The following is a 22,589-nucleotide window of genomic DNA, read 5'->3' as shown; positions in this document are numbered from 1 at the left end:
CTTATGCTTCTCTTGGAGCAGGAAGACAGCCAAGCAACAGGCACATGAGAGGCACGGTTTATTGACAGGTTATGCTCTAGGTCAGCCTCCTTCCCTCCCTCCTGGAGCAGGCAGGAAGGGGAGGTCACGTGCGGGAGTTGCGCTCCTCATCTTCGTTCTCAAGTAGGTAGGCTGGACGGTAGCTGGGCTGGCCGCCTGGGCTCAGGCACTTCAGGGCCGGGTTCCGCACCGTGTTCTCCCGGCTTCCCAGTGACGTGTAGCTGGAGCCAGGAGAATGCAGGGCAAGCACAGGGTGGGGTGGGCTCTTCCTATCCCAGCACCCTTACATCTTTCCCACCCATTCTCTTCCTCCAACACCCTTACCCTCGGTCGTAGAGGATACAGTATGGGACAAACAGTTGACGCAGAAAGTCCCAGATGTCTCTGTAGGTCCAGTCCTGGGAGGGCAGAGAGTCAGAGAGGAGTCACAAATACTCCCCACTCCCACATCTCCCCACTGCTGCCTGGAAAGGGGCCTATTCAGGCTCTCCTGCTCCCTTGGCCTCTGAGGAAGGGCCTGCTATCCGAATCTCTGGTACATCTTGCTCTGTAGGCCAAGCAATGAGGAAGAGAAGCCTTCATCCTGTCCCCTCTCCATTCCCAATCCACCCTCCACTAGCGCCTGAGCTGCAGGAGGACAGGGAGAGGCTATGTGTGTGTAAGCCTGTGCTGTCCAGTAGAACTTTCTGCAATGGTGGAAATGTTCTCTATCTGTGCCTTCTAAAATGGTGGTCACTTGAAATATGACTAGTGCAACTGAAGTACGGAATTCTGAATTGGATTTAGTTTTTAAAATTGAGATATAATTCACATGCCATAAAATTCATCCCTTTATAGATTCAGTCGTTTTGGAGTAATTTGTATTTCATTTAAATTAATTACAATTAGGGAGTAAATAAATGGCTAGTGACTACCATATTGGACAGCACAGGTCTAAGTCATTGTTTTGCCCATAGTAGAAAGCACAATACCTGCTGCTGAATTAGTGCTCAATAAATATTGGTCAAAAGGCTGCATGAACAAATAGCACCACCTCCCTTGCATGATGGGGCTCTTTCATCCAAGCCCCCTGGCTCCAACCTCCCCGACCTGGGGCAGCCAGGGTGCAGTGACTGATAGGGGACATGAGACTGAGGGCAATAAATCCTCTTCCTAATTACCAGCAGCGGGTTGATGCGCATGAACGAAGGCCAGCCTGGGTCAGTGGGGCTGAAGGGGCAGAGGCTGCAGGAGTAGGGGTCGGTGCGGCGGGTGCCCATCAGGACGGCCTCCAGCTGGGGGTGCCGCGTCTGCATATCACTAAGGGCCTGCTTCATGTCACCTTCAGCCTGCAGCACCTGCAGATTGTACCTGCGGAAGGATGAGGGGTGGGGGTCAGAAGTAGGCCCTGTGAGGTCCCTTTGGAGCCCAAACCTCCGGGCCCCTAGTACCTCTTGATGGTGTCCTGTAGAAACTGCTCCAGCTCAGGGAAAGGGGAGATGCTGCGGACATACAGGATCTGGAGGGGTTCTTGAGCATCAGGGCATTTCCTGGGGACGGGGAAGTATCCATAGGCTTGCCAGCATGGGCAGGGAAATGCTCTCCAGAGAGCTTGCACTATTCTTTGACCCCTGGGATGGACACCCTCCCCTTTTCCCCTTTCCTTGTCCTTCCTGTCCATCAGAACCCACTTTCTCCGGGAAGCCTTCTCTGATCTCTTACCTCTCAAATCTGGAGCACACATCTCTGTTTCAGGTATGCAAGTCTCACCTCCCCAACAGGACTGTGACCTCCCTGTGGTCAGGGATGGTGGCTTGCACATCCACAACCAAGGTCAGGCATGTGTCAGATATTCAATTAATATGGTGGGGAAATGGAACTGAAAGGTCACTATGGCTGCCTCCCTCCCAGATCCCACCCAGACACCCCCTTTCCCCACTGCTTCCCAGGATGGGGAACTAGAGAACGAGGCCGATCAGGTGTCTCTGAGCCTTGCCTCCAGGGGTTATGGCTCACCTCTGCACAGCTGCATGGAAGAGGTGTAGGAGGGCAGTGCAGTCCTTGCCCCCGTTGAAGCCCACACAGAGCTGGGGGAGGCTGTACCGAGCCAGGGCAGTCTCGATGGTCTGCAGGGCACCTGCCACTTTTGCTCCCAGAGATGACCCTGCCAGGCAGGCAGGGAAGAGGGCATCAGATAGACACACATGACCATCAAAGGGCAGTGGGGGCCACATTGCCCTTGCTTAAAATCCTTCAATGTCTTCCCAGTGTCCCTAGGATAAGTCCAGATTCCTTCATGCTGCCTGCTAGGCACTGCAGTCTGTCCCCTGCCTGCTATTCAGCCACACCTCACCTTGTTCTTCACCTCAGTGTCCTCCCTCCGGGGGTCCTGGTTTCTGTCCATTCCCCTAAACCTCATGCTGCTTCCTTTCAGAACCTCTCTCACACTCTTTGCCCATGCCCACCTCCTGGTCTGCCCAAATCCTCCTTATCACTCAGCGTATATGTCACTTGCCCACAGAAGCCTTCTCTGACCCCAGATCAAGGCTGATCTCCCTGCTGGGGAGTCCTCCTCATCACTGACATTTCATGCACAATTACCTGTTTAACGTCTGCCTTTCTTGTTAAACTACTGGTCCACGGAGTAGGGTATAAGTCTGTCCTGTTGAGCTATATCCCCAACGCCCAGCACAGTGCTGGTGAAAGTAGGTACTCAATTAATATTTATTGGAAGAATGAATGAATCAACTGTAGCTACCTTCTACCTTCTCTTGGATTTGCAGGAAGCCTCCAACAGCCCCTGCATTCCTGAGACCTAGGGTGGCACCAGTGATCTGGTACCTGCTGCCCCTCCCCTAGGAGGCCCCTACCTGACTCAGTGAGTTTGTATACAGCCTCACTGGCCTGCTCCACAGCGTTGGGTGTGTAGGGGACCAGCGATCCCTGGGGCAGATGGGCAGTCAGGTAGGCCAGGCATTCCTCCAGGGGCCCTTCTTCTTCCGAGTCCAGCGTCAGCTTCACCTGATAGTAGTTGCTGCCCCAGTCAGGGTAGGAACCTAGGCCAAGCCTGCGCCCAAAGTGTGCCTGGGCCTGGGCCAGGATGGGGGCGATAGAGGCCTCATTAGCTGCTACATACAGCTCCCGCAAGTGGAACTGAACAGCTGTGTTTTGGAATAGTCCCTTCAGCCCCTCCAGCACCCGCCGCAGCAGCTCTGGAATGCCTGGGAGGAGGTAGACGTTTCGGACGGAGACCAGTGGGAATCTGAAGGGGCAGCCAGTGTGAGGATCGGTGCCGTAATGCAGGCGGGCAGAGGAGGGCACCAGCGACAGCTTCTCCCAGCCCTTTCCTCCTAGGGCTTTGATGGCAGCTTCCAGCTCAGGGTGTGGCTTGAGCTCATCCCCAAAGGCCTGTGCTACTGCCTCAAAGGTCACATCATCATGAGTGGGGCCGATGCCCCCTGCTGTGAGGACATGGGTGAAGCGGCTGGAGAAAGAGGTGACCTCAGCAGCGATGACGGCTACCTCATCAGGGACAACAGAGACTCGGCACACCTGGACCCCCAGGGAGCGCAGTGTCCGGCACAGAAAGTAGGTGTTGGTATCCTGAGTGTGTCCCTGGGAGATTGGAGATGGGGAGGATGAGAGTGTCAATGCTGTGGTGATGAACTCTGGGCTTCCATCTATACTTATGGATTAAATTATCAATTCTATGTGGACAACCGTCCACTTTCTCACCAACCCTGACAGTTTCAGTCCCCTGGCTCCAAGTGCTTATTGGACATCTTCATCCTCTCCCTCACTATTGTCACTTTGGTCAATGGCATCCCCTAGACACTGAGCCATTCAGGCCCTTCATGCTGTCAACTCTACTTTTGAAATATGTCCCCATCTGCTCTCTTCTCTCTGTCCCTACTGCTACCAAGCAGGTCCTTGGCACATTTCACCTGGACAGTGGCGACAGCCCCCTGGCCAGACTCCCAGCCTCCAGCCACAGCGCTCTGCCCTGTGCCTCCTGAAAAACCTTCCTAATGTGTCACTGTGATTGCATCACTCTTGGCCTCAAAAGCCATTTGTTGTTTCCAACCACATAGAGAATAAAGTTCAAATTCCTTTGCAGAATATTTGAGGCTCTCTGTCTATGGTGTGTATCCAATCTTCTTTTCCAGCCCCATCCTCTACTTCTCTACAGAGAGTTTAATGGTTAAGGGTTTGGAATAAGAGGGAATCAGGTTAGAATCCTATCTACCACTCCTAGTTGTGTAACTTCGGGTAAGTTTCTCAACCTCTTTGAGACTCAGTCTCATAATCTATTAATTGAGATTTACAATAAAAGTACCAGGGTCATGGGGTTGTGAGGATTAGTAAAATCACATACGTGATGTAATAAGCACACTGCTAGGCCTTAGTAAGCACTCGAAAAATAGGGGTCAATACTACTATTACAAATGATGCCTTGGATGACTTCTAGTAAGACTTCCATGATCATTCAGAAGGGATTTTTCCCTTCTAGTACTTCGCTTCTACTCACTTATCCATGCTGCTGAGTGCCTTGAACCATTTTCTAGACAGGCTGGATATAATTCTTCTTCTTTTTTTTAAGATTTTATTTTTCCTTTTTCTCTCCCAAGCCCCTGGGTACATAGTTGTATATTTTTAGTTGTGTGTCCTCCTAGTTATGGCATGTGGGATGCTGCCTCAGCATGGCTTGATGAGTGGTGCCATGTCGCTGCCCAGGATCCAAACCAGAGAGACCCCCAGCCACCGAAGCAGAGCACAAGAACTTAACCACTCGGCCACCGGGTCGGCCCCTGGATATAATTCTTAAGTAATACCTGCACCTGTACCTCCTTTACACACTTGACTCCTTGTCAATTCCTTAAAGCCCCTCCTCCCCCTACCATAGTACTTGGCAAAACGCAAGGGACTTTGCTAAAAGTTTTTCAACAGAGTAATTGAAAAGATGAGGGTCACTTTTCCGCCAATATATTGGACTCACTCCAGGACCCTACTGCAGCTCCCACCCTGGTTCACTCCGCCTCGACAGAATGTGGGGCAGGCTCTCAAGGACAGGAGAACACCGCGCCCTCCCCGCTCTTCTGTCCCAGACACACCTTGAGGATCTCATCTCCAACAATGATGATGCCTGCCGTCACGCTGCGCCCTGGGGGAAGTCCAGAGGCCGTGGATGCCATGGTCCTGACTTCTATGCCCCTCTGCAAGGCCCTCCAGTAGCCACCCAGGCCCCCAAATAGGGGTCGCAAGCACGGGGATCCCGCCAGGTCTACACGGCACTGGGGGCCATAGCCCGGGAACACGGGGTCCGGGGTCGAGGGAACCTGGAGGAGCCAGAAAAGACAACGGGGAAGAGCAGGAGTGCATGTTCTTCCTTAGAGGAACATCCTTTCAGGGTCTTCCTAACTAGGCCCTGGACAAGTGATTTCTTTATCCATGCCTCTTTAATAAACGTGTTCTCAAACCCCGGCCCATGCCTCTTTAAATGTCTTCTAAGCTTGGCTCTAGTCTCCTTAAAATGTCCTGCTCTCCGAAGCACCTACCATCTTAAATATCTTCTGCCCGCGTTCGGGTCCTCTAGTGTCTGCTCTATCTTGGATATCTGCACCTTTAAATGTCTCCTCTCTTTGGGGGCACCTGTCCCTTTAAATGCCTACCTTATCCTGGGTCTTGGTCCCTTTAAAAGTGTTCCCTCTCTCCACCCCCGACCAGAACTCGGTGGCCTTCTTCAGCAGTCTTCCGCATCCTTTCTGGCCCGGAATCCGGTCTCTTCCCAGCACGCTTCAGATTACTGAGCTCTTCCAGGTTCTCACCTGCCTTTTCTGCCCCTTCACCTGGTCTTTCCCTCTCGCCTCTCCTCATGTCCCGGGGCAGCTTCCGTACTCAGAATCCCGCCTTAGGCTCACATTTACCTCATATGAATTGGTCATACTGGCTGTCGCTCAGACAACCTCCAAGGACCCATTGGTATTCTTAACTGTCGCTCGCGAGCTTTAGCCAGGGGGCGGGAGTAGGAGCTGGGTTGTTATTGGCGACAACCACGTGGACGCCTCTCAACCGGAAATGTGGGGCGGGGCGTCTCTTCTCTCAGCAGCGGACCTAGGGGTTGTGGGGCGCGAAAGGAGCTGTGGTTGGAGATGTTCCAAGGAGTCCGGGGTGCTCGCTTCTGGTGCTGGAAGTAAAGGGGAGACTTGACTCTAACTTCTGTCCTGTATTCAAATTCTTGCATGCATACGCAATCTGTTTTTATTAACCAAGACTGTAATTCTAGGTGAACAGATTGGGGGCTTTCTTGGTGTCAGAAGGGATTTTATATTGTAGCAGATGGCAGTTGGAAGGACATCAAGAATAACTGTCATCATTGCCTGTGAGGTAGGAGATCCTGGAGGTGAGCTTTTAGTATGTGGAACTTTCATTTCTTTATTATAAACCATAAAGCTAATTACTTAACCTTCTTTGACAAGAAAAAGTCGTCCCCTACCTTGCTCCAGACGGTACTTAAACATCACCTCTCCCACTTATTTGCCTTGTAGGTACAAGTGAGGGCAGACTAGGGAGTGTCATGTGTCTACCGGGGATTCTCACATCATCCTAACTTACTCTCATTTCAGTTACTTTTGGTCTAAAAGTGCTTCTTAAACCTTCACGTTCAAACTTATCATCTGGGGACTTTTTAAATATGCTGGTTAAATCTACCAGATTCAGGTTTGGGTGGGTCTGACATCTGCGTTTAACCAGCTCTCCTGTCATGTTGATGCTACTGGTCTGTGGGGCTGTTTTCTGTAGTAAAGGTCTACAATTCATTCATCATTTGGAGGACTGCTGAACCACAACTGGCCTCTTTTTACTCTCCTAAAAATCCTCTAAGATAGAGATGATGCCCATCTTACAGATGGGCAACAGGCTCAGAAAGGTGAAGGGATGCCACACAACCACAAAATGCCAAAGTGAATGATAGAGCTAGACTTCTAGACCATTCTTTCTCAAGTAATAAGCCCTGTGTTTTTTCCACTTAAAAGAACCTCAGCTCTAAAACAAAAAAAAAAAAATAGAAAGTCCCGCTTGCCTAATGACATAAGCCAAATGCTCCATCATCTTTTTTAGTAGTAATGGCGGTATTTGACACTCCCCCTCACCGCCCCCCCAAGAAAAATCCCCAAATATCAGCTCTGGTCCAGTCTTTTACCGGTGGTTCTCAAGCTTGAGTGTGCACCAGAATCAGCTGGCGAGCTTGTTAAAAGATCGCCGGGCCCAACCCTCAGCATTTCTGACTCAGTAAGTCAAGGATGGAGCCCAAGAATGTGCATTTCTAATGCGTTTCCAGGTGATTTTGATGCTTCCAGGGACCACAGTTGACCTACTGCTCTGGGAATACATGGATGGAAGACAGGGAGAAGGGGGGAGATTAATCTCCCTTACTTAGTAGTACTGGTATTTTGAAAAGTAGAAGGTAAGCTATTTGGTGAAATGTTTTTTTAAATAGCTATAGTTTACACATGTTTCCTCAAAGGTTAGGGCTGTAACTACCTGCATAAGAATGCTTGAAATCTCCACATCCAGGCCATACCTCAGAGCAATTATGTCAGCATCTCTAGGAATGATTTAGGCATCAGTACTTTTAAAGCTACTCAGGTGATTTCAATACTCAGCCAAAACAAGAACCACTGAAAACAGCTCCCAACCAATGTGCACAGTGAACAGGCCATAGGTGTGTCTGAGCTTTAGGCTGGGCAGGAAGTGGAGCACACTAGCAGCGTGTGGCTGAGGCCTCCTCCCTTTACCCTCGTGTGCCCTTCAAATACCAGGACTATGTTAAAGGCAGCATCGCTGACTGTAGGAAACAGTTTATTTGTTTTGACATTGATGAGATGATGTTGTCTCTCTATAACCTCTATCTTAGGCCAGTAGTTACAGTGAAATATATTTCAGTAGATATCTGACAGCAAGTCTGCTTAAAGTAGATTAAAAACCAGTTACCGGAATGCTGAAATAAACGTCGTATCAGCAAAGAGCTGAGCTTCATTATCTAACTGAAGAGGGCATGGAATTAGAACCATGATACTGAATGTGATGCTCACCCTGAGTGGAGGGAAAAAACCTTTACAATTAGGATTATAAAAACTTCCTCTTTAATCAAGGCTTTAACATGGAACTGACTTCTTGAATAAAATGGAAAGTTTCCAATACATTGAAACATAAATCACCATACACACAACACCTGGCAGGAAAAAAAAACAAAACAGCAAGTTTACACAATCCTGGTAACAGCCATGGTCTTATTCTCAAATGCTTGCTCCATCTACCAAGTGTGTTCTGCGGGATACAGAGCTCACGTGGCTTCTGGGGTCACACTCAGCCAAGGCTGCAGCCCAAAGAGCACTCACCAGGCTGGGCCGTGGTGCTGTTGGCTCTGCTCCAGAAGCAAAGCAGTCACTAGCACATTCAAACAGTGTATTGAACATCCTTTAAATATCCAAGTGAGAAACAAGAAGGCAACATAATAATGTTATCAGAAAGATGTTAGCAAGTGAGGACAGCTGTGTAAAGCTTGAGGCTGAAAAGTGGCTCGCCGGCTTCACTTCTTTGGCTTCTTTGGCAGTGGCCGCCGGAACAGCAAGATGTGAGGTTCTGAAAGAGTGAGTGGAATCTCAGAGACAAGCTCATACCATTCTATGCACAACCTATAGTGTATCCCACTCCCACCTCCCAGCTATCACCCACTCGGATCTTTCTAACTAAATTAAGATTTAAGCATATGGCCTTAGAAGCAGACCCAGAAGCCTGGCCTGTCTGCCAAGTACAGAATTGTTAATATCAGCTCTTTTGCTATGTTTGTACAGCCCCGGGGTGTCCTTTATTAGTTTTGCCTGGCAGCTTGGTGTCTGGTGTCTTATCAAAAAATATACTCTCCTTGGCTTATTTGGAACACATCCAAGAATTTGCTTTCTGATGGAGAATGAAGCAGGAGCCATAACCTCTACCGGGGTATACATGGCCTTAAAAAACACACAAAGTACCCTCTGACTGAATTAGAGATTAAAGGTGGTTTTCCACTGCCAGGTTGTCTCTGAACTTCTCAGATACTTCACTCTTATTTTTGGTCACTCCAGTTTTTCTAGATGGCTGGCAGATTAAGGAACCAGTAAACCACCCTCCCCTTCCGCCTATTCCTTTGGGTTATGCGATCTTATCATCCCTTCGTTCCCTCAGTGAAGGAGCCTGACGTGTTTGCTTGCAGCCATTGTACTGACCTGGTTCGTGGATCATATAATGAACCCATCCCTGACTCTGCTGAACGCCCAGATTCCTCCATTCAGATTCAGACATCAAATGGGTTTTAGGGACCAGCTTAGCTATGTCCTTGGGCAACATGACATGCCTGTAACAGAAACATGGGAAGGTGGGGAATTTGTGTCAGTACTGGGTACAGTCTGTTAGACAAGTGCCTGCATACAAAGCCAAGAGGGGAAAGCAAAGACAAACCTGTTTCTGATGGCAAGGAGTTTATATAATCTCACTGTGGGGTAGAGGCAGCTAGAAATAAATGGCAAGCTATGTAATTCCTCACAAAAGTATATTAAAAAGTCCTACTTAATGAATAACTCAAGTGAACGAGCACCTGAATTCCAGGCACTGTTGATACACTGCCTCCGCCTCCTTGGGGCTTCCAGTCTTCTAGTTGATTACCCTAAAACAATACAATGGGAGCCCCACAGCACACGCAGTGTTAATAATTAAAAGTGGTTTGCAACAGGATTGGAAAGGAAGGGAGAGAAGTGATTTTGTGGAGAAGAAAGGCGTATTATGGAGTGCTGACTGGAAGAGCCATCATAAAGGACGAAATGTAAACGTCTTATCCTTTAAAATAGATCCTGCCAGCCCCGTGGCCTAGTGGTTGGGTTCGGGTGCTCTGCTTCGGTGGCCCAGGGTTCCACCGGTTAGGATCCTGGGCAGTGGACATGGCACCGCTCATCAAGCCATGCTGAGGCAGCGTCCCAAAAAGCAGAACTAGAAGGACCGACAACTAGAATATACAACTATGTACTGGGGGGCTTTGGGGAGAAGAAGGAAAAAAAAAGATTGGCAACAGATGTTAGCTCAGGGCCAAACTTTAAAAAATAAATACATAAAAATAAAATAAATCCTGAAATCTCATTTTCCTAACTCTGAAGGGATGTGCCATGAGACTTCTTTTGGGAAACTCCATGACTAGGATAAGTCTCCTTTCATGGCAGATAAATTATTACTCTTGACTTCAATCAGGCTAACCCAGATAAACTTCATCATGCTCAATGAAAATATACTAAATGCTCTCTCTGTGCTAGTAACAGAGGTTTTTTCCAAAGAGATAATTCTAGTCTAAATGTCTGAAAATAGCTTACATTCTAACAATCCCCTGGCACAAAGGTTGGCTTCAACACCTAATTAGACCAAGACAAAAAAACCCCAAAGAACTTTCTTTAGCCAAAATACCACTACGAAGACTTACATCTTCCAAGGGATGACACTAGTGACTTCTCCCTAGTCCTGCAAAGATTTTACAGGCACATAGTTTTAGTTAGCTTAGTTCAGATGTAGAGGAAAACAGCTGAGGAAAGAAAGTTAACTGGATTCAAGCAGGGCCTGGGGGCTTTTCCCAAGGACCTGGCATAAAGATGGGTATGTATTTGTCAGCACACACCGACTTCTCCAGAGGGCCCAGAGCCCTCCACTAGGCTGGAGAAGAAACACAAGAAAAGCAAATTTCCATTTTGTGTTCTTCATTTGAGAAGACAAGATACAAACTAGGAAGTTGTTTTAAGTATTACACTTAATACAGATCAGTGGAATGCCAACATTTGTAGAATCCTTTGTCTTCCCTAATTTTCCAATCTAGAATTACGGCTTTAGGATTTATCAACTGTAAACTCTGTAGGAATTCCTTTCTTCACCATCCTGGGCCAAGTCCTATCTCTATCATAGGTGCTCCCATCTCTCTCATACCAATTATCACCTACTTTCTGAAGTCTGTCAGTATTTCCACAGATTTTTAGGTTTGTTGAAAGCAGAGACCACAGCTTATCTTTGCACTTTAGCAGAGCACCTGAAACCTATAAGCACTCCAAAATTGTTTCCTAAACAGACGCCCTCCGAATATATGAAGGGCATGTATTAGGTTCATGTTAAGTCTTTTCTCAATGTTCCTGCCCAGTTTTATTCCACTCCAGTTCCTCGAAGCTCCCTTCCTCAAAAAAGCCAGACAACCACGCCCCTTTCCATCAATTAATAAGCAGCACTTAGGCTCTCGCGGAACTCCCCTCGCAGTGAGCACGCGAGGAAAATTCGAGCTCCGCCTTTGCCGCCTTTTCCCAGTAGCTCTGTGGTTCTATGGTGTTGCCGTGATACAAGCAGTCCCAAGAAGGCAAGTTCAACCTGCTCAATAAAGTTGAATGATCCAGAAATTCGCAAAGGTGAAGGTGGTCAGCACGCTAACACTCTAACCACGCCCACCTACACCTCCTCCCAACAGGGTTTACTCCAAATTCGCTACCACTTTGTTTCTTTTACAATCGCTTCCTACCCTTCGCGCATGCGCCTTACGCTCTTAACCCTCTCACACCCGTCCCGTTAACCTCCGCGCATGCGCCAACTCTGTCGCTTCAGTCCCCGTACTAACTCTTCGGCTTCTCATTTGTCAAAACTCACGACCTCGTTATGGCCCCCGCGCCTGCACTAACCGGTACTCGAACTCCTCATCGTCGTATTTGTCCGAATAGTAAATTTGTTTGTGCGACATGATCACTCTGCCTGAAGACAGCCAGCTCCGCACCAGCAACCTCCAAACAACTCCCAGCAGCACGCGCTCCCACCCTCCTTGGCCTCGCTTTCAAACACGCCGCTCGCGCTTCCTATTGGCCCCTTTTGCTTAAGGCGGGACAACTCCACCTTCAAGCCTCCGATTGGCTTAGGTTTGCTTCTCCTTGAGTCCCTATTGGAGTGCGCTTCTTACGTTTCTCGAGACCTAGCTTAGATCAAAAATAGGCCTCTTATTGGCTGTCACTGCTCCTGTGCGCGTTCTCGCGTTGCCATTGGCTGGTTCGGGAAAGTGGGATGGGCGAAGGAGGGACGGTGAGGTAGAGGGTCAGGGGTTAGTGAGGCCGGAAGTGAGTGAAATAAAGTTTCTCCAGGGAGGCCAGGCCCGGGGAGAAAGTTAGAGCGGGGACCTAAAGAGGCCGTGACGTGATCCGGAACCAAATCGGCCCGCGGTGCGGTGCGGAGACTCCATGAAGCCCTGGTGAGTTGGGACTTTTTTTCTCCTTTGGTGACCCACTCCTCCACCCCGGAACCCCTCTCCCGGGACCCTACTTCCGGTCTTCATTTATAAGTCCCGCCCCCTGAGACCCCCTCTCCGGAAGTCCCACCTCCCAACTTCAGGGGGCTCCCCGAACCCCAATTTGTTTTCTATTTATTGTCCCCGACCGCACCCTGTCACCCAGCTTTCCTGGAAGTCCAACCCCCAGACATGCTTCCAAGCCCTACTGCAAGAAACCCTACGTTAGTCCTTCTAATTCCCCGAAACTCCGCCTCCTCGCGACGATTCTCCGCTAACTCTTGTCTATCAAAAAGCTTATCTCCCAAAAGGGCAAAACCCTGCCCCTCGCAGAACTACTGTGTTCGAATTCGTGAAGCCACGCCTCTCTAGGGGCTCCGCCCCCTGGGAGCGCCGCCCCTTCCTTAATCCACGTCTGATTGTCCAGAAGCCTCGTCTCCTGGAAGTCTGATGCTCGCGTCCTAGGGGACCACGCCCCCTCAGGAGCTTTATTCCTGTGGGACCCAGGTCATCACCTCAGAAGCTTTGTCTTCAGTCCCAGAAACTCCACCTGCTTATATTTCCCTCTCCTGTTTCTCTTTTGGGCCTTAGGCTCAGTTTTCCTGAGCTCTCACGCTCCACTGAGCTGGCTCTGAGGAGTGCGAGATTAGAGGCAGCCCTTTTCCTCTTCCTTACCCCCTTCCAAGGGTGGATCTACTTGAAGGGGGCTGGACTTGGGGTTTGGCACGAGATTGGGAGACAGACTTGCTCATAGATTCCTAGCCCCACTCCCTGAGTTTCCCTTCCCAGGACTGACTCCACCCCAGAAACAGCTGTATGTCTCATACCTGTACCTGGGGAGCTGGGTGGGGTCATGGATTTGCTGGTGTGTGACAGGAGTGAAAGTTTTCTACCACCAGAAAACGGTGGCTTGGAGTGGGTATAGGGGACAGTGGCCTTTTTGCTGTTTTTTTAAGGGACTCCTCAGCCCCCACCACTTCTCTGGCTCTTTCCCTCCTCCTAACCAGAGTTATTGTCTGGGCATTCCTCCTGGTCCCGCTTGCCCAGCCTTCCCTTCTGGAAACATTCCTGAGGCTTTCGCCATTTCCTGCTGCTTCCCACTGCTCTTGCCTCCTCCTCCCTGCTGGGCTGAGAAGCCACATGCAGCTTCTCCCCCTCGCCCAATCACCCCGTCTCCCAGTAGGCAATCTCCTTTTTCCCTATGCAAATGTAAGGAGCCCTCCTTCCTCTTTCTTTTTTTCCAAATGTCCATACCTGTTGGTCATTCCCTGCCTCTGGATCCTGCAGGCTCCCACAGAACTCTCATCTCTAAAGATGAGGACAGCCTGGTGTTTGTGAGTCGAGGGTGTGAGGCTGTGGTGGAATCGTTTCCTCATTCTTTCTATGCCTGAGTGCCTGGGCCTTAGGAAATGCAGTGACAGAATTCCTTCTCAGGAGAGGTGGATGGAGTGACACAGCTCTTCTTGGATGAGGACTACGGGGAGGTGAAAGAGTTGAGCACAGTATCTAACACGTTTTAAGTGTTAGTACGGGCAGTCACTGTAATCATATGATTATTTGTGACTTTTTATCTTCTGAAGTAAATCTAAGGATAGGGTAATTCTGAGGTGAGCCTGGGGGGGTATATGTATATTTTACTACTACTATTTTGGTCACTTTCCAACTTCCTCTGTGGCCCCCTGAAGCAGAGCTGTGGCAGGAAATGTGGGTGAAAGGAATGGGTTTGGGACTGTTCCCCATGTGCAGCCTCAGCCCATCTTCTGTCACCCTTTTCTCCTGTACTTAGCGCAGATTTGTCTTCTGCCCCCTCTATCCCTTCATGGCCTGTAGCCCCCACTTCTCTTGGAGAATTGTTTCGCTTTCCCACCTCCTCCAGCCAGACCCTGCCCTTGATGTGAGGGGCACTTTGCTCTATGGTGGACCCTTGCACCCTCCCCAGTGACACTGCAAGAGGAGGGGTATGAGCATAACCTGTCAGGCCCAGGAAGCTGAAGTCAGTGTCAGTGCCCCGCCCCCTGACAGCTTGCTTTGCTAACTAGGCCTGTGGAAAGAGGGGCAGAAGAGTGCTTGGCCAGGAGCGAGCGCTCCTTGGGATGGTAAGTGCCATGCATAGAGAACAAGTCTCCACCAGCTTGTCTCCTCTGCTCCAGCTTCTGCCTGGTGGCTCCCTGATGCAGCGCTCAGGTTGGACTTTATTCCCCTTACTTCACCAGCTTTGTCCTACCTCTTGGCCCCTCTCTCCATCCGCTGGGACCTCTTCCTTCCTTTCCCCATTTCTTTAGCTCCAGTCCACAGCTGTTGTAACAGAGGATGCTAATGGCCCAGGCTCCCTGGGGCCACCGCCCCACTGTGTGGCAGTGGTGGGGGGTGGCCTGGGCTGGAGGATGGGGGAATTTGAGTGTTCAACCAGGACAGGAAGGGAAATGCTGAGCTCAGGGATCCCCTCCCTTTTCCACCCCCAGCTGCCTCTGTTTCCTCCCTCATTCCCCACTACCCTCCCTCAGCTTCCTGCTCCCTTTGGCCTGCCCATGTCCGGTTTAGATTGATCCAGATCTCTTATCTCCCTCCTTTCCTCTCACTCCTTCATCCTTTCCTTGCACCCCCACTTTACTCCTCCTCAGATTACTAATTGTTTGTTTGGGGCAGGGGGGGCCTGGATAGTTCTACCCCTGCAAGAGTTCTAGGTTGGGGCAGTGGTGGGGGCTCAGACCCTCAGAGCCTGTGAGTCAGCACTGTCCTTGGGATTGGTCTGTCCCCTTAGCTCCCCGCCCCTGGGGAGGAGCTAGGCAGCTCTAGGTCCAGCCTGTTCTCCTCTCAGCCAGAGAAGAGGCTCCACGCTGGGAAGAGATGGGGCCTGAAACTGTCTGGGTCTGAGTGGGGGAGCCGCAGCCACTCGTCCTTCTCCCTCCCCAGGACCCCTGAGATCCCTGGGCCATAGAGGTCCGATCAGGCTAAGGGCCTGGGGATGCCCCCTGCCTGGCCCCCTTGCCCTGACTGGCAGGGGGGCCGGGCTGGGCAGCAGCCTCCCTCTCACTCCAGCCATGGATCTCCTGCCCCCCAAGCCCAAGTACAACCCACTTCGGAATGAGTCTCTGTCATCGCTGGAGGAGGGAGCTTCAGGGTCCACCCCAACGGAGGAGCTACCTTCCCCATCAGCTTCGTCCCTGGGACCCATCCTGCCACCTCTGCCTGGGGACGACAGTCCCACTACCCTGTGCTCCTTCTTCCCCCGGATGAGCAACTTGAAGCTGGCCAACCCGGTTGGGGGGCGCCCGGGGCTGAAGGGGGAGCCAGGAAGGGCAGCCGAGGATGGGGAGGGGATCTTAGGGGCAGCCATGCTGGACTCAGGCCCCTTGCCCCTCCTCCAGGACATGAACAAGCTGAGTGGAGGCGGCGGGCGCAGGACTCGGGTGGAAGGGGGCCAGCTGGGGGGCGAGGAGTGGACCCGCCACGGGAGCTTTGTCAATAAGCCCACGCGGGGCTGGCTGCATCCCAACGACAAAGTCATGGGACCGGGGGTTTCCTACTTGGTTCGGGTGAGTGAACATACTCCCTCCTACTCCCTCCCAGACCCCTCCAGTTTCTCTGCTCACTCCAGCTCTTTTTTTTCCTGCTCTTCCCCAGCAACTCCCTTGGTTTCAGTGTCCTGTTTGTTAAACCTTTCTTGCCCCTCCTCCCATTCTGTAGCCCCTTCCTTTCCAGCTCTGCCTGTGCCCCCTTCCTTCTTGTGACTCCCCCGCCCCCGCCCTGCCATGCTTAGCACAATGCCCAGCACATCGAAGGCCTTAGTAAGTGATGGAATGAGTGACTCCTGATGGTCCCCTCCAGTCTCCTCCCCCTTTCTGGAGATGTCACTCCATCCTACCCAATGCCTGCCCCTTCCCTCCAAATTCTCTTACCAGATGCATGAGATCCTCCTAGCCTGCCCTTTCCTTCTCTCCTCATTCCCTGTTGTCTTGCATGTTGTGGGATGTAGCCACGGGCAGTGGGCAGAACTTCTTCATCTTCCCTTCCCTTAGGGACCACGTAGGGGAAAGTCCTAGGGCCCTTTGTGAGAGGGTTGGGGGGAGGTGGCTGACTTGTCCTCCCATCCCTCCCCTCAGTACATGGGCTGTGTGGAGGTCCTGCAGTCAATGCGCGCCCTGGACTTCAACACCAGGACTCAGGTCACCAGGTTAGTGGGGAGGGGGGTGGATTATGGAAGTCCTGGGATTAGTGAGGGGAGGTGGGAAATGGGTCACTTGGTGGTGGTGCTAGTGATGGCTTATCTTTGGGTGGTAGAAGGGATTCAGAGAAAGTTAGGAGAGTAAGTCTAAGTCTGAATGAGAAGAGGCAACTCTGGCCTGGATACTGCTTACTTATCCAGCCTTAGGAGTCGTGGGGGAGGTGGCAGAGGCAGCTGGCAGCTGGAGCTTGAGTAGAAAATGGGGGTAGATGGAAGGTTGCTGCCGCCTTTGGGAAGGGAATGGGACATTTGGTAGCTGGAAAGGGGTGGGGCCGTACCCATTGAGGCCCTAACCCAATCAGCCAGGAAGCGGCCTCTCAGTGTCATCAAATATTAAAGGCCCTTAATTCAATCCACCACGACAAAGAGCCTGGAGTGCCCCAGGAGTCTGGCCTGGCCTTCCCCTCCCCCAGCCCTGTGGCAGCCCCAGCAGAGTGTGAGGCAGGCTCTGGGTCTGAGTACCCCTCTTTCCCCAGGGAGGCCATCAGTCTGGTGTGTGAGGCTGTGCCGGGTGCTAAGGGGGCCACAAGGAGGAGAAAGGTACCTGGGGTCGATGGGCTAGGGGTGCTGCTGGGAGATGTAGAGGAGCGGGGGAAGGCAGGTGGGGAGCAGGATTGGGGTGGTCTCCTGGTGTCAGGAACCCCCAGCTTCTGAGATGCTTGGGCCCTTCCCCAGCCCTGTAGCCGCCCACTCAGCTCTATCCTGGGGAGGAGTAACCTGAAATTTGCTGGAATGCCAATCACTCTCACGGTCTCCACCAGCAGCCTCAACCTCATGGCCGCAGACTGCAAACAGGTTGGTGGGGTTGGGCAAGGGGACCAGAAACACTGATGAGAGGGCTAAGCGGGGACCTGGTTATGAGGACAAGAAGCTAGGAGAGGAGGCTTGGGCGCAGCAGGATAGTAGGGAAGAAGGAAATTAAGAGGACATAGAGTAAGAAGCCAAGAAGATGAGACTGTGTTTCCAGGGTTCTGGGACAAGGGTGGGGGGCAGCCACGTGGGTCCTGCGGCTGCCTGACACATGTCGTTCCTTTCCTTCTCCACCCCCTGCCCTACCCTCAGATCATTGCCAACCACCACATGCAATCTATCTCGTTTGCGTCCGGCGGGGACCCGGTGAGTTGGGGGACGGAGCAGAGGTGGTGGGAGAAGAAAGGGCCAGGCACTGGGGAGACACTGGCTAGAGAAGTGGGCGTGCTAGGATTGGGGCAATTATCTGAAGAGGACTGGGTTTTAGGGGTCAGGAGTGAGGTGGGGCTGCAAGATTTAGCTAACTGTCCTCTTCTGACTCTCTCCACCCCAGGACACAGCCGAATATGTTGCCTATGTTGCCAAAGACCCGGTGAATCAGAGAGGTGAGGCATGGTGGGGAGCACTGGGTGGGGCCAGCTGTCCATGAGGCAGGTGAGCAGGACCCAGGGAGCTAAGCAGGGCCTCCTGCCGAGGAGGACAAGGGCCCCTGTCTGCCTCCTCCCAGCAACCCCACCTCAGAGCTCACTGACAGCCTCTTTTGTGCCCCCAGCCTGCCACATCCTGGAGTGTCCCGAGGGGCTTGCTCAGGACGTCATCAGCACCATTGGCCAGGCCTTTGAGTTGCGCTTCAAACAATACCTCAGGAACCCGCCCAAGCTGGTCACCCCCCACGACAGGTGAGTGGGTGAGGAGGGTGTGGGGCAGCTCTTGGGCCCCAGACTGAAACTAGGAAAGTAGGTCTGCTCTTCCCACACTTGAGCTCAGAGAGGTGCAGGGAAGGAAATAACCTGTGTGCCCCTGCTTCCCACTTCCTGCTATTCTTAAGTTTCCTGTGGCCATCAGGAAAGTCTTTTGAGGCCCTGCCTACTGCAGGGCCAGCTCTTCCTCTCATGTGCCCGTGGTGGAGCTGTAGTCCAGGACCTTCACACTGCAACTCTTCCCTGGCTAGATGGACCTTTCTAGTCCCAGCTGCCTCATTTCTGGCTTATCCCTCTTTCTTGCCCATTTCTCTATCCTTAGTTCTTTGTTTTCCTGCCCCTAGAAGCCATCAAGAATTTGCATGAGGGAGGGTGTCTCTTTCCTGAGATCCCTACCTTTCCCACCTCAGGCCAGTAGGTATTGAGTGTTTAGGGGAGGTTAAAGTATTCTGGAGCACCCCCCTCCTGGCTACTTAGTACTTCTCCTCCCTCTTGGGAGATGGCATAATGATCAAGGGCATGAACTTTAAAGTCAAATCTGAATTTACATCTCAGCTCCACCACCTTTTAGTTGTGACTTTGGGCAAATTTTTTCACTTCTGACCCTCATTTTCCTCATCTATAAAATTGGGAAGGAAATAATACCTACCTTACAGGGTTGCCAGGAGGAGGAAATGAACACCCAGCCTCAGGCCTACCCCACAAGAAATGCTCACTACATGGCCACTATTCTGTTCCCCTCCCCCATCCTCCCACCCACACTCCTCACTCCCTCTTGTCCCTCTCAGGATGGCTGGCTTCGATGGCTCAGCTTGGGATGAGGAGGAGGAAGAGCCACCCGACCATCAGTACTATAACGACTTCCCCGGGAAGGAACCCCCTCTTGGGGGGGTGGTGGACATGCGGCTTCGGGAAGGAGCCCCCTCGGGGGCTGCTCGACCCACTCCGCCCAGTGCCCAGACTCCCAGCCACCTGGGAGCTACGCTGGTAAGTTGCTTGGATGGAGGGGGGCCCGGGATGGGAGTGGCTGGTTAGTGCCTCTGGTCTTACCTTATTTTTGTCCCTGCAGCCTGTGGGGCAGCCTGTTGGGGGAGACCAAGAAGTCCGCAAACAGATGCCACCTCCGCCACCCTTCCCAGGTATGAGGGGAGCTGAGAGGGGCAGAACCAGGGGTGCAGGAGGCAGGGCCAGGGTCACTGTAAAGCTCCCCTTTCCTCAGCAGGCAGAGAGCTCTTTGATGATCCCTCCTATGTCAACGTCCAGAACCTAGACAAGGCCCGGCAAGCAGGGGGTGGGGCTGGGCCCCCCAATCCTGCCATCAATGGCAGCGCACCCCGAGACCTCTTTGACATGAGTGAGTGCTCCTCTCTCCTTTCTGCATCTCTGTCTTCCCACTTGGTTCCTCTTCTCCTGCCTGTCTGCTCCTTCCTTCTTGGCCTCCCCTCCCTGAAGGTCTGGATCTGGGCATGTGTTGTGTCAGCTGCCTCTCCCAGCCCTCTCTCTGTACCCCTAGAGCCCTTCGAAGATGCCCTTCGGGTGCCTCCACCTGCACAGTCAGTGGCCATGGCTGAGCAGCTCCGAGGGGAGCCCTGGTTCCATGGGAAGCTGAGCCGGCGGGAGGCTGAGGCACTGCTGCAGCTCAATGGGGACTTCCTGGTGCGGGAAAGCACGACCACGCCTGGCCAGTATGTGCTCACCGGCTTGCAGAGTGGGCAGCCCAAGCATCTGCTACTGGTGGACCCCGAGGGTGTGGTGAGTGGCAGGGGTGTGGGTGGGGTGGCAGAAAGGAAGGCGCAGTACCCTCCTGTGCAGCCCTGTTCCTTCCCTCTTTGCTTCCTAGACCTTCCCTGCTGGGCACCTCTCTATGGGCCTCCTGTTCTCACTGTGCCCGGCATCCTCCCCTCAGGGGCTTAGGGTTCCTTCCGTTCTCACATCCCTGAGCCTGAGCTGTGTTCCTTTCAGTCCTGGCCAGTCCTCACATCCTCTGACCTTATGCCCATCAGAGCTAGAAGGTGCTCATCTCACCTGAACTCCTCATTTGACAAATGAGGAAACCATCCTGGAGAGGTTGTGATGCTCAGTGTCAGATGGTTAGAGGCTAGACACCCCAAGTCTCCCCTTGCAGGGGGAACCAGGGGCCTCCCAGCTCCCTCAGACTCAGGGCTCCGACCAGTGTCCTGTCTCCTATCTGCACTGCCCCACTGCCCCTCATCACTTTGGTCTCTTTTCTACAGCAATCTCAGCCTCCTTTCCACACCTCTTCTGTACTGTGTCCTCCTCTGAGACATGCCACCACCTTCCAGCTCAAAGGAGGAGTAAATGTCCCTCAGCTTCACGATGTCTGGGCTGATGTCCCCTCTGCCTTTTCCCAGTTCACTGACCTGCCCATTCCCATGGCTATCTCTAGCTTTTCTTTCTAGAGAAGTCTCAATGATTAGGACTGATGGCCCTCTCACCCCTGCCATCCCTTTCTCCTTCCTTAACCCTCTTGAATATTCCAGCTTCCTCAGCCTTGGGGGCTGAGGTCTTATTTGACCCTTCACCTGAATTGACCCTCTCCCCACTTCCCAGGTTCGGACAAAGGATCACCGCTTTGAGAGTGTCAGTCACCTCATCAGCTACCACATGGACAATCACTTGCCCATCATCTCTGCGGGCAGCGAACTGTGTCTACAGCAACCTGTGGAGCGGAAACTGTGATCCTTCCCTGTGCTCTCTCCCAGAAGACACCCTTCCACCCTTTTCACCCTATTCCCTGACTCTCAGGACCTCACTTGGGAGTGTTCTGTGGGCTTGGCTTTATGTAGGAGCTGGGGGTAGTGTGGACACTGGGTTCAGCATCCAGCTGACAGGCTTTGAGTCAGGAGCCTGGGGTAGAATCCTGCTTCTCCCCAAACCTCACCAAAGTATTAATGTACAGAGTGGCCCCCTTCCCTGGGCCTTTCCTGTGCCAACCTGATACCCCCTTCCCCAAGAAGGTGGGTGCTTGGGGCCTGGGCAGTGTGCCTCCTTGTATGGAAAATGCCCTGTGGTTATAGGCCCGGTGGAGCAATCACCTTTCCAGGGAAGGGGAAATGAATCACACTTTTGCTCTACCCCTGGCTCAGGGTACCCTAGACCCTTCTCAACAACCCGCCCTCCCAGTGTTTAAACTTTGTGCCTTTGACCATCTCCTAGGTCTGAAGATATTTTATGCAAAGAGTTCTCGGGTCCCTGAGGTCAAGGACGGGTGCGGATACCTTCTTGGCCTCTGGGACCCTATCCTCTCCTTGCTCAGCACCCCCTCCATTTAGGCTGGGAGAACAGAGGCAGGAGTGGCAGCTGTCCCCTCTTCCTGGGGATATGCAACCCTTAGAGATTGCCTCAGAGCCCCCCTTCCTGCCAGGGGGGAGATGGACCCCTCCCTTGCTCAGTGCCTCCTGGCCTGGAGCCCCTCGGCCCAGGGGTCTGTATATACATTTCGTAAGTCCCACCCTTCCATGTTGCATGCATGTTATACTCTACAGCCAAAGTGCAGCCCTGCCTCCCCCTGCTGGGGTATGGCTGGATTTGGGCCTCCTGAATGGTTAACTCCGAGGTGGATTTTGTGGCAGTGGCAGGAACAGGGGCAGTGAGACTCTAAAGCAGTAGACAATCTCCAAATGCCATCTGTAGATTTGGAACTGCATTTATTTCTTATTTTATATAAAATATATATGCATATATTTTAGGGCTGTAGATTTCCTTTCCTAATTTGTTTTCCATGGCTTATTCTTGAGCACAAAATGATAATAATCGATTACATTTATACGCCACCTCTTTGACTTTTCAAAGCCCTTTTACAACTATTGGATTTTCCTCATCCCAGCCTGTGAGGCAGTTTGGACCTGCAGCATTATCTTTTCTACAAGAGAGACCCGAGGCAGAGAAAGGTCGATCACGAGCTAGGACTAGGAAAACTTGGGCGTCTTACCGCGAGCCTGGGAGGCAGAAGTTTGGCTGAATGTTAACAGTTTCCCCCTTGGGAAGCTGAAAACCTGCAGTTATCGAGTACCTTCTACAGGCCGCGCCCTGCACGAGGCCTGGGCGGCCACAGCGACAGAGGAGCCGGCCCTGCTCTGTCTCTAGGCCTCGTGGCGAACCGAGAGTTGACTGTCTTAATCCTCGCCTCCTTTTTTTTGTTTGGATGTTTTCACGGGTCTCACTTATACCAAAGGGAAAAAATCTTCATTAAAGTCCATATTTCTTCTACCTCGGCCTCTTAGTCCCTGTCGCTGTCTATTGTTCGCCGTGGGCTCCCGGCGGCGGCCGGGGAGACAGGAGGTGGTGGCCACCTCGGAACGCGGCGTGGCCGAACCCGCCTGGCCTGGGGGGC

At 52.1% G+C, this 22,589-nt stretch overlaps 3 protein-coding genes across 13 annotated transcripts; 1 reads left to right on the top strand and 2 right to left on the bottom strand.

The window, feature by feature from the left end:
• Positions 1-41: 41 nt before the first annotated feature.
• Positions 42-5,944, bottom strand: FLAD1 (flavin adenine dinucleotide synthetase 1). Of its 2 annotated transcripts, XM_014837080.2 has the most exons (8): positions 5,688-5,944; positions 5,130-5,354; positions 2,889-3,633; positions 2,035-2,182; positions 1,470-1,568; positions 1,200-1,389; positions 364-437; positions 42-260 (listed from the first exon to the last, which is right to left on the bottom strand). In XM_014837080.2, exons 2-8 carry the CDS (start codon positions 5,208-5,210, stop codon positions 125-127), a joined length of 1,473 nt encoding a protein of 490 aa, XP_014692566.1. In that variant the 5' UTR covers positions 5,211-5,354; positions 5,688-5,944; the 3' UTR covers positions 42-124. The 2 variants fall into 2 exon arrangements, with proteins under 2 accessions (XP_014692566.1, XP_044613713.1); XM_044757778.1 differs by lacking the exon at positions 1,470-1,568 and having other exon boundaries at positions 5,688-5,910.
• A 1,914-nt stretch (positions 5,945-7,858) lies between these two features.
• On the bottom strand, positions 7,859-12,032 carry CKS1B (CDC28 protein kinase regulatory subunit 1B). Its single transcript, XM_014837084.3, has 3 exons — positions 11,748-12,032; positions 9,282-9,409; positions 7,859-8,658 (listed from the first exon to the last, which is right to left on the bottom strand). The coding sequence occupies exons 1-3, from the start codon at positions 11,804-11,806 to the stop codon at positions 8,606-8,608; spliced, it is 240 nt and encodes a 79-aa protein (XP_014692570.1). The 5' UTR covers positions 11,807-12,032; the 3' UTR covers positions 7,859-8,605.
• An 85-nt stretch (positions 12,033-12,117) lies between these two features.
• On the top strand, positions 12,118-22,471 carry SHC1 (SHC adaptor protein 1). Of its 10 annotated transcripts, none has more exons than XM_014837087.3 (14): positions 12,118-12,304; positions 14,380-14,436; positions 15,709-15,876; positions 16,444-16,514; positions 17,042-17,105; positions 17,241-17,360; positions 17,628-17,681; positions 17,869-17,920; positions 18,088-18,214; positions 19,024-19,222; positions 19,305-19,374; positions 19,455-19,589; positions 19,749-19,987; positions 20,807-22,471. In XM_014837087.3, exons 2-14 carry the CDS (start codon positions 14,434-14,436, stop codon positions 20,933-20,935), a joined length of 1,431 nt encoding a protein of 476 aa, XP_014692573.3. In that variant the 5' UTR covers positions 12,118-12,304; positions 14,380-14,433; the 3' UTR covers positions 20,936-22,471. The 10 variants fall into 10 exon arrangements, with proteins under 10 accessions (XP_014692573.3, XP_070353650.1, XP_014692574.3 ...); XM_070497551.1 differs by having other exon boundaries at positions 12,120-12,304; positions 19,458-19,589; XM_044757774.2 differs by having other exon boundaries at positions 12,127-12,304; positions 14,380-14,524.
• Positions 22,472-22,589: the final 118 nt, after the last annotated feature.

This window comes from Equus asinus, chromosome 25 (assembly GCF_041296235.1).
Source record: "Equus asinus isolate D_3611 breed Donkey chromosome 25, EquAss-T2T_v2, whole genome shotgun sequence".
Classification (NCBI taxonomy): Eukaryota; Metazoa; Chordata; class Mammalia; order Perissodactyla; family Equidae; genus Equus; species Equus asinus.
The sequence above is the reverse complement of the archived record's forward strand: the minus strand, read 5'-3'. Positions and strand labels throughout refer to the sequence as shown.

What these genes read in the sequence shown, in the direction of transcription:
- FLAD1 (XM_014837080.2), bottom strand. Translation starts at nt 5,210, where the DNA reads ATGGCATCCACGGCCTCTGGACTTCCCCCAGGGCGCAGCGTGACGGCA. An exon ending in TTGGAGATGAGATCCTCAAG is followed by an intron (nt 3,634 to 5,129) that starts GTGTGTCTGGGA and finishes CCAATCTCCCAG; the next exon opens with GGACACACTCAGGATACCAA. An exon ending in TGTATCCTCTACGACCGAGG is followed by an intron (nt 261 to 363) that starts GTAAGGGTGTTG and finishes TCCTGGCTCCAG; the next exon opens with CTACACGTCACTGGGAAGCC.
- CKS1B (XM_014837084.3), bottom strand. Translation starts at nt 11,806, where the DNA reads ATGTCGCACAAACAAATTTACTATTCGGACAAATACGACGATGAGGAG. An exon ending in GATGAGGAGTTCGAGTACCG is followed by an intron (nt 9,410 to 11,747) that starts GTTAGTGCAGGC and finishes TTTCTGTTACAG; the next exon opens with GCATGTCATGTTGCCCAAGG. An exon ending in TTATATGATCCACGAACCAG is followed by an intron (nt 8,659 to 9,281) that starts GTCAGTACAATG and finishes TCACTCTTTCAG; the next exon opens with AACCTCACATCTTGCTGTTC.
- SHC1 (XM_044757771.2), top strand. Translation starts at nt 15,382, where the DNA reads ATGGATCTCCTGCCCCCCAAGCCCAAGTACAACCCACTTCGGAATGAG. An exon ending in TTGCGTCCGGCGGGGACCCG is followed by an intron (nt 17,682 to 17,868) that starts GTGAGTTGGGGG and finishes TCTCCACCCCAG; the next exon opens with GACACAGCCGAATATGTTGC. An exon ending in CTGGTCACCCCCCACGACAG is followed by an intron (nt 18,215 to 19,023) that starts GTGAGTGGGTGA and finishes TGTCCCTCTCAG; the next exon opens with GATGGCTGGCTTCGATGGCT.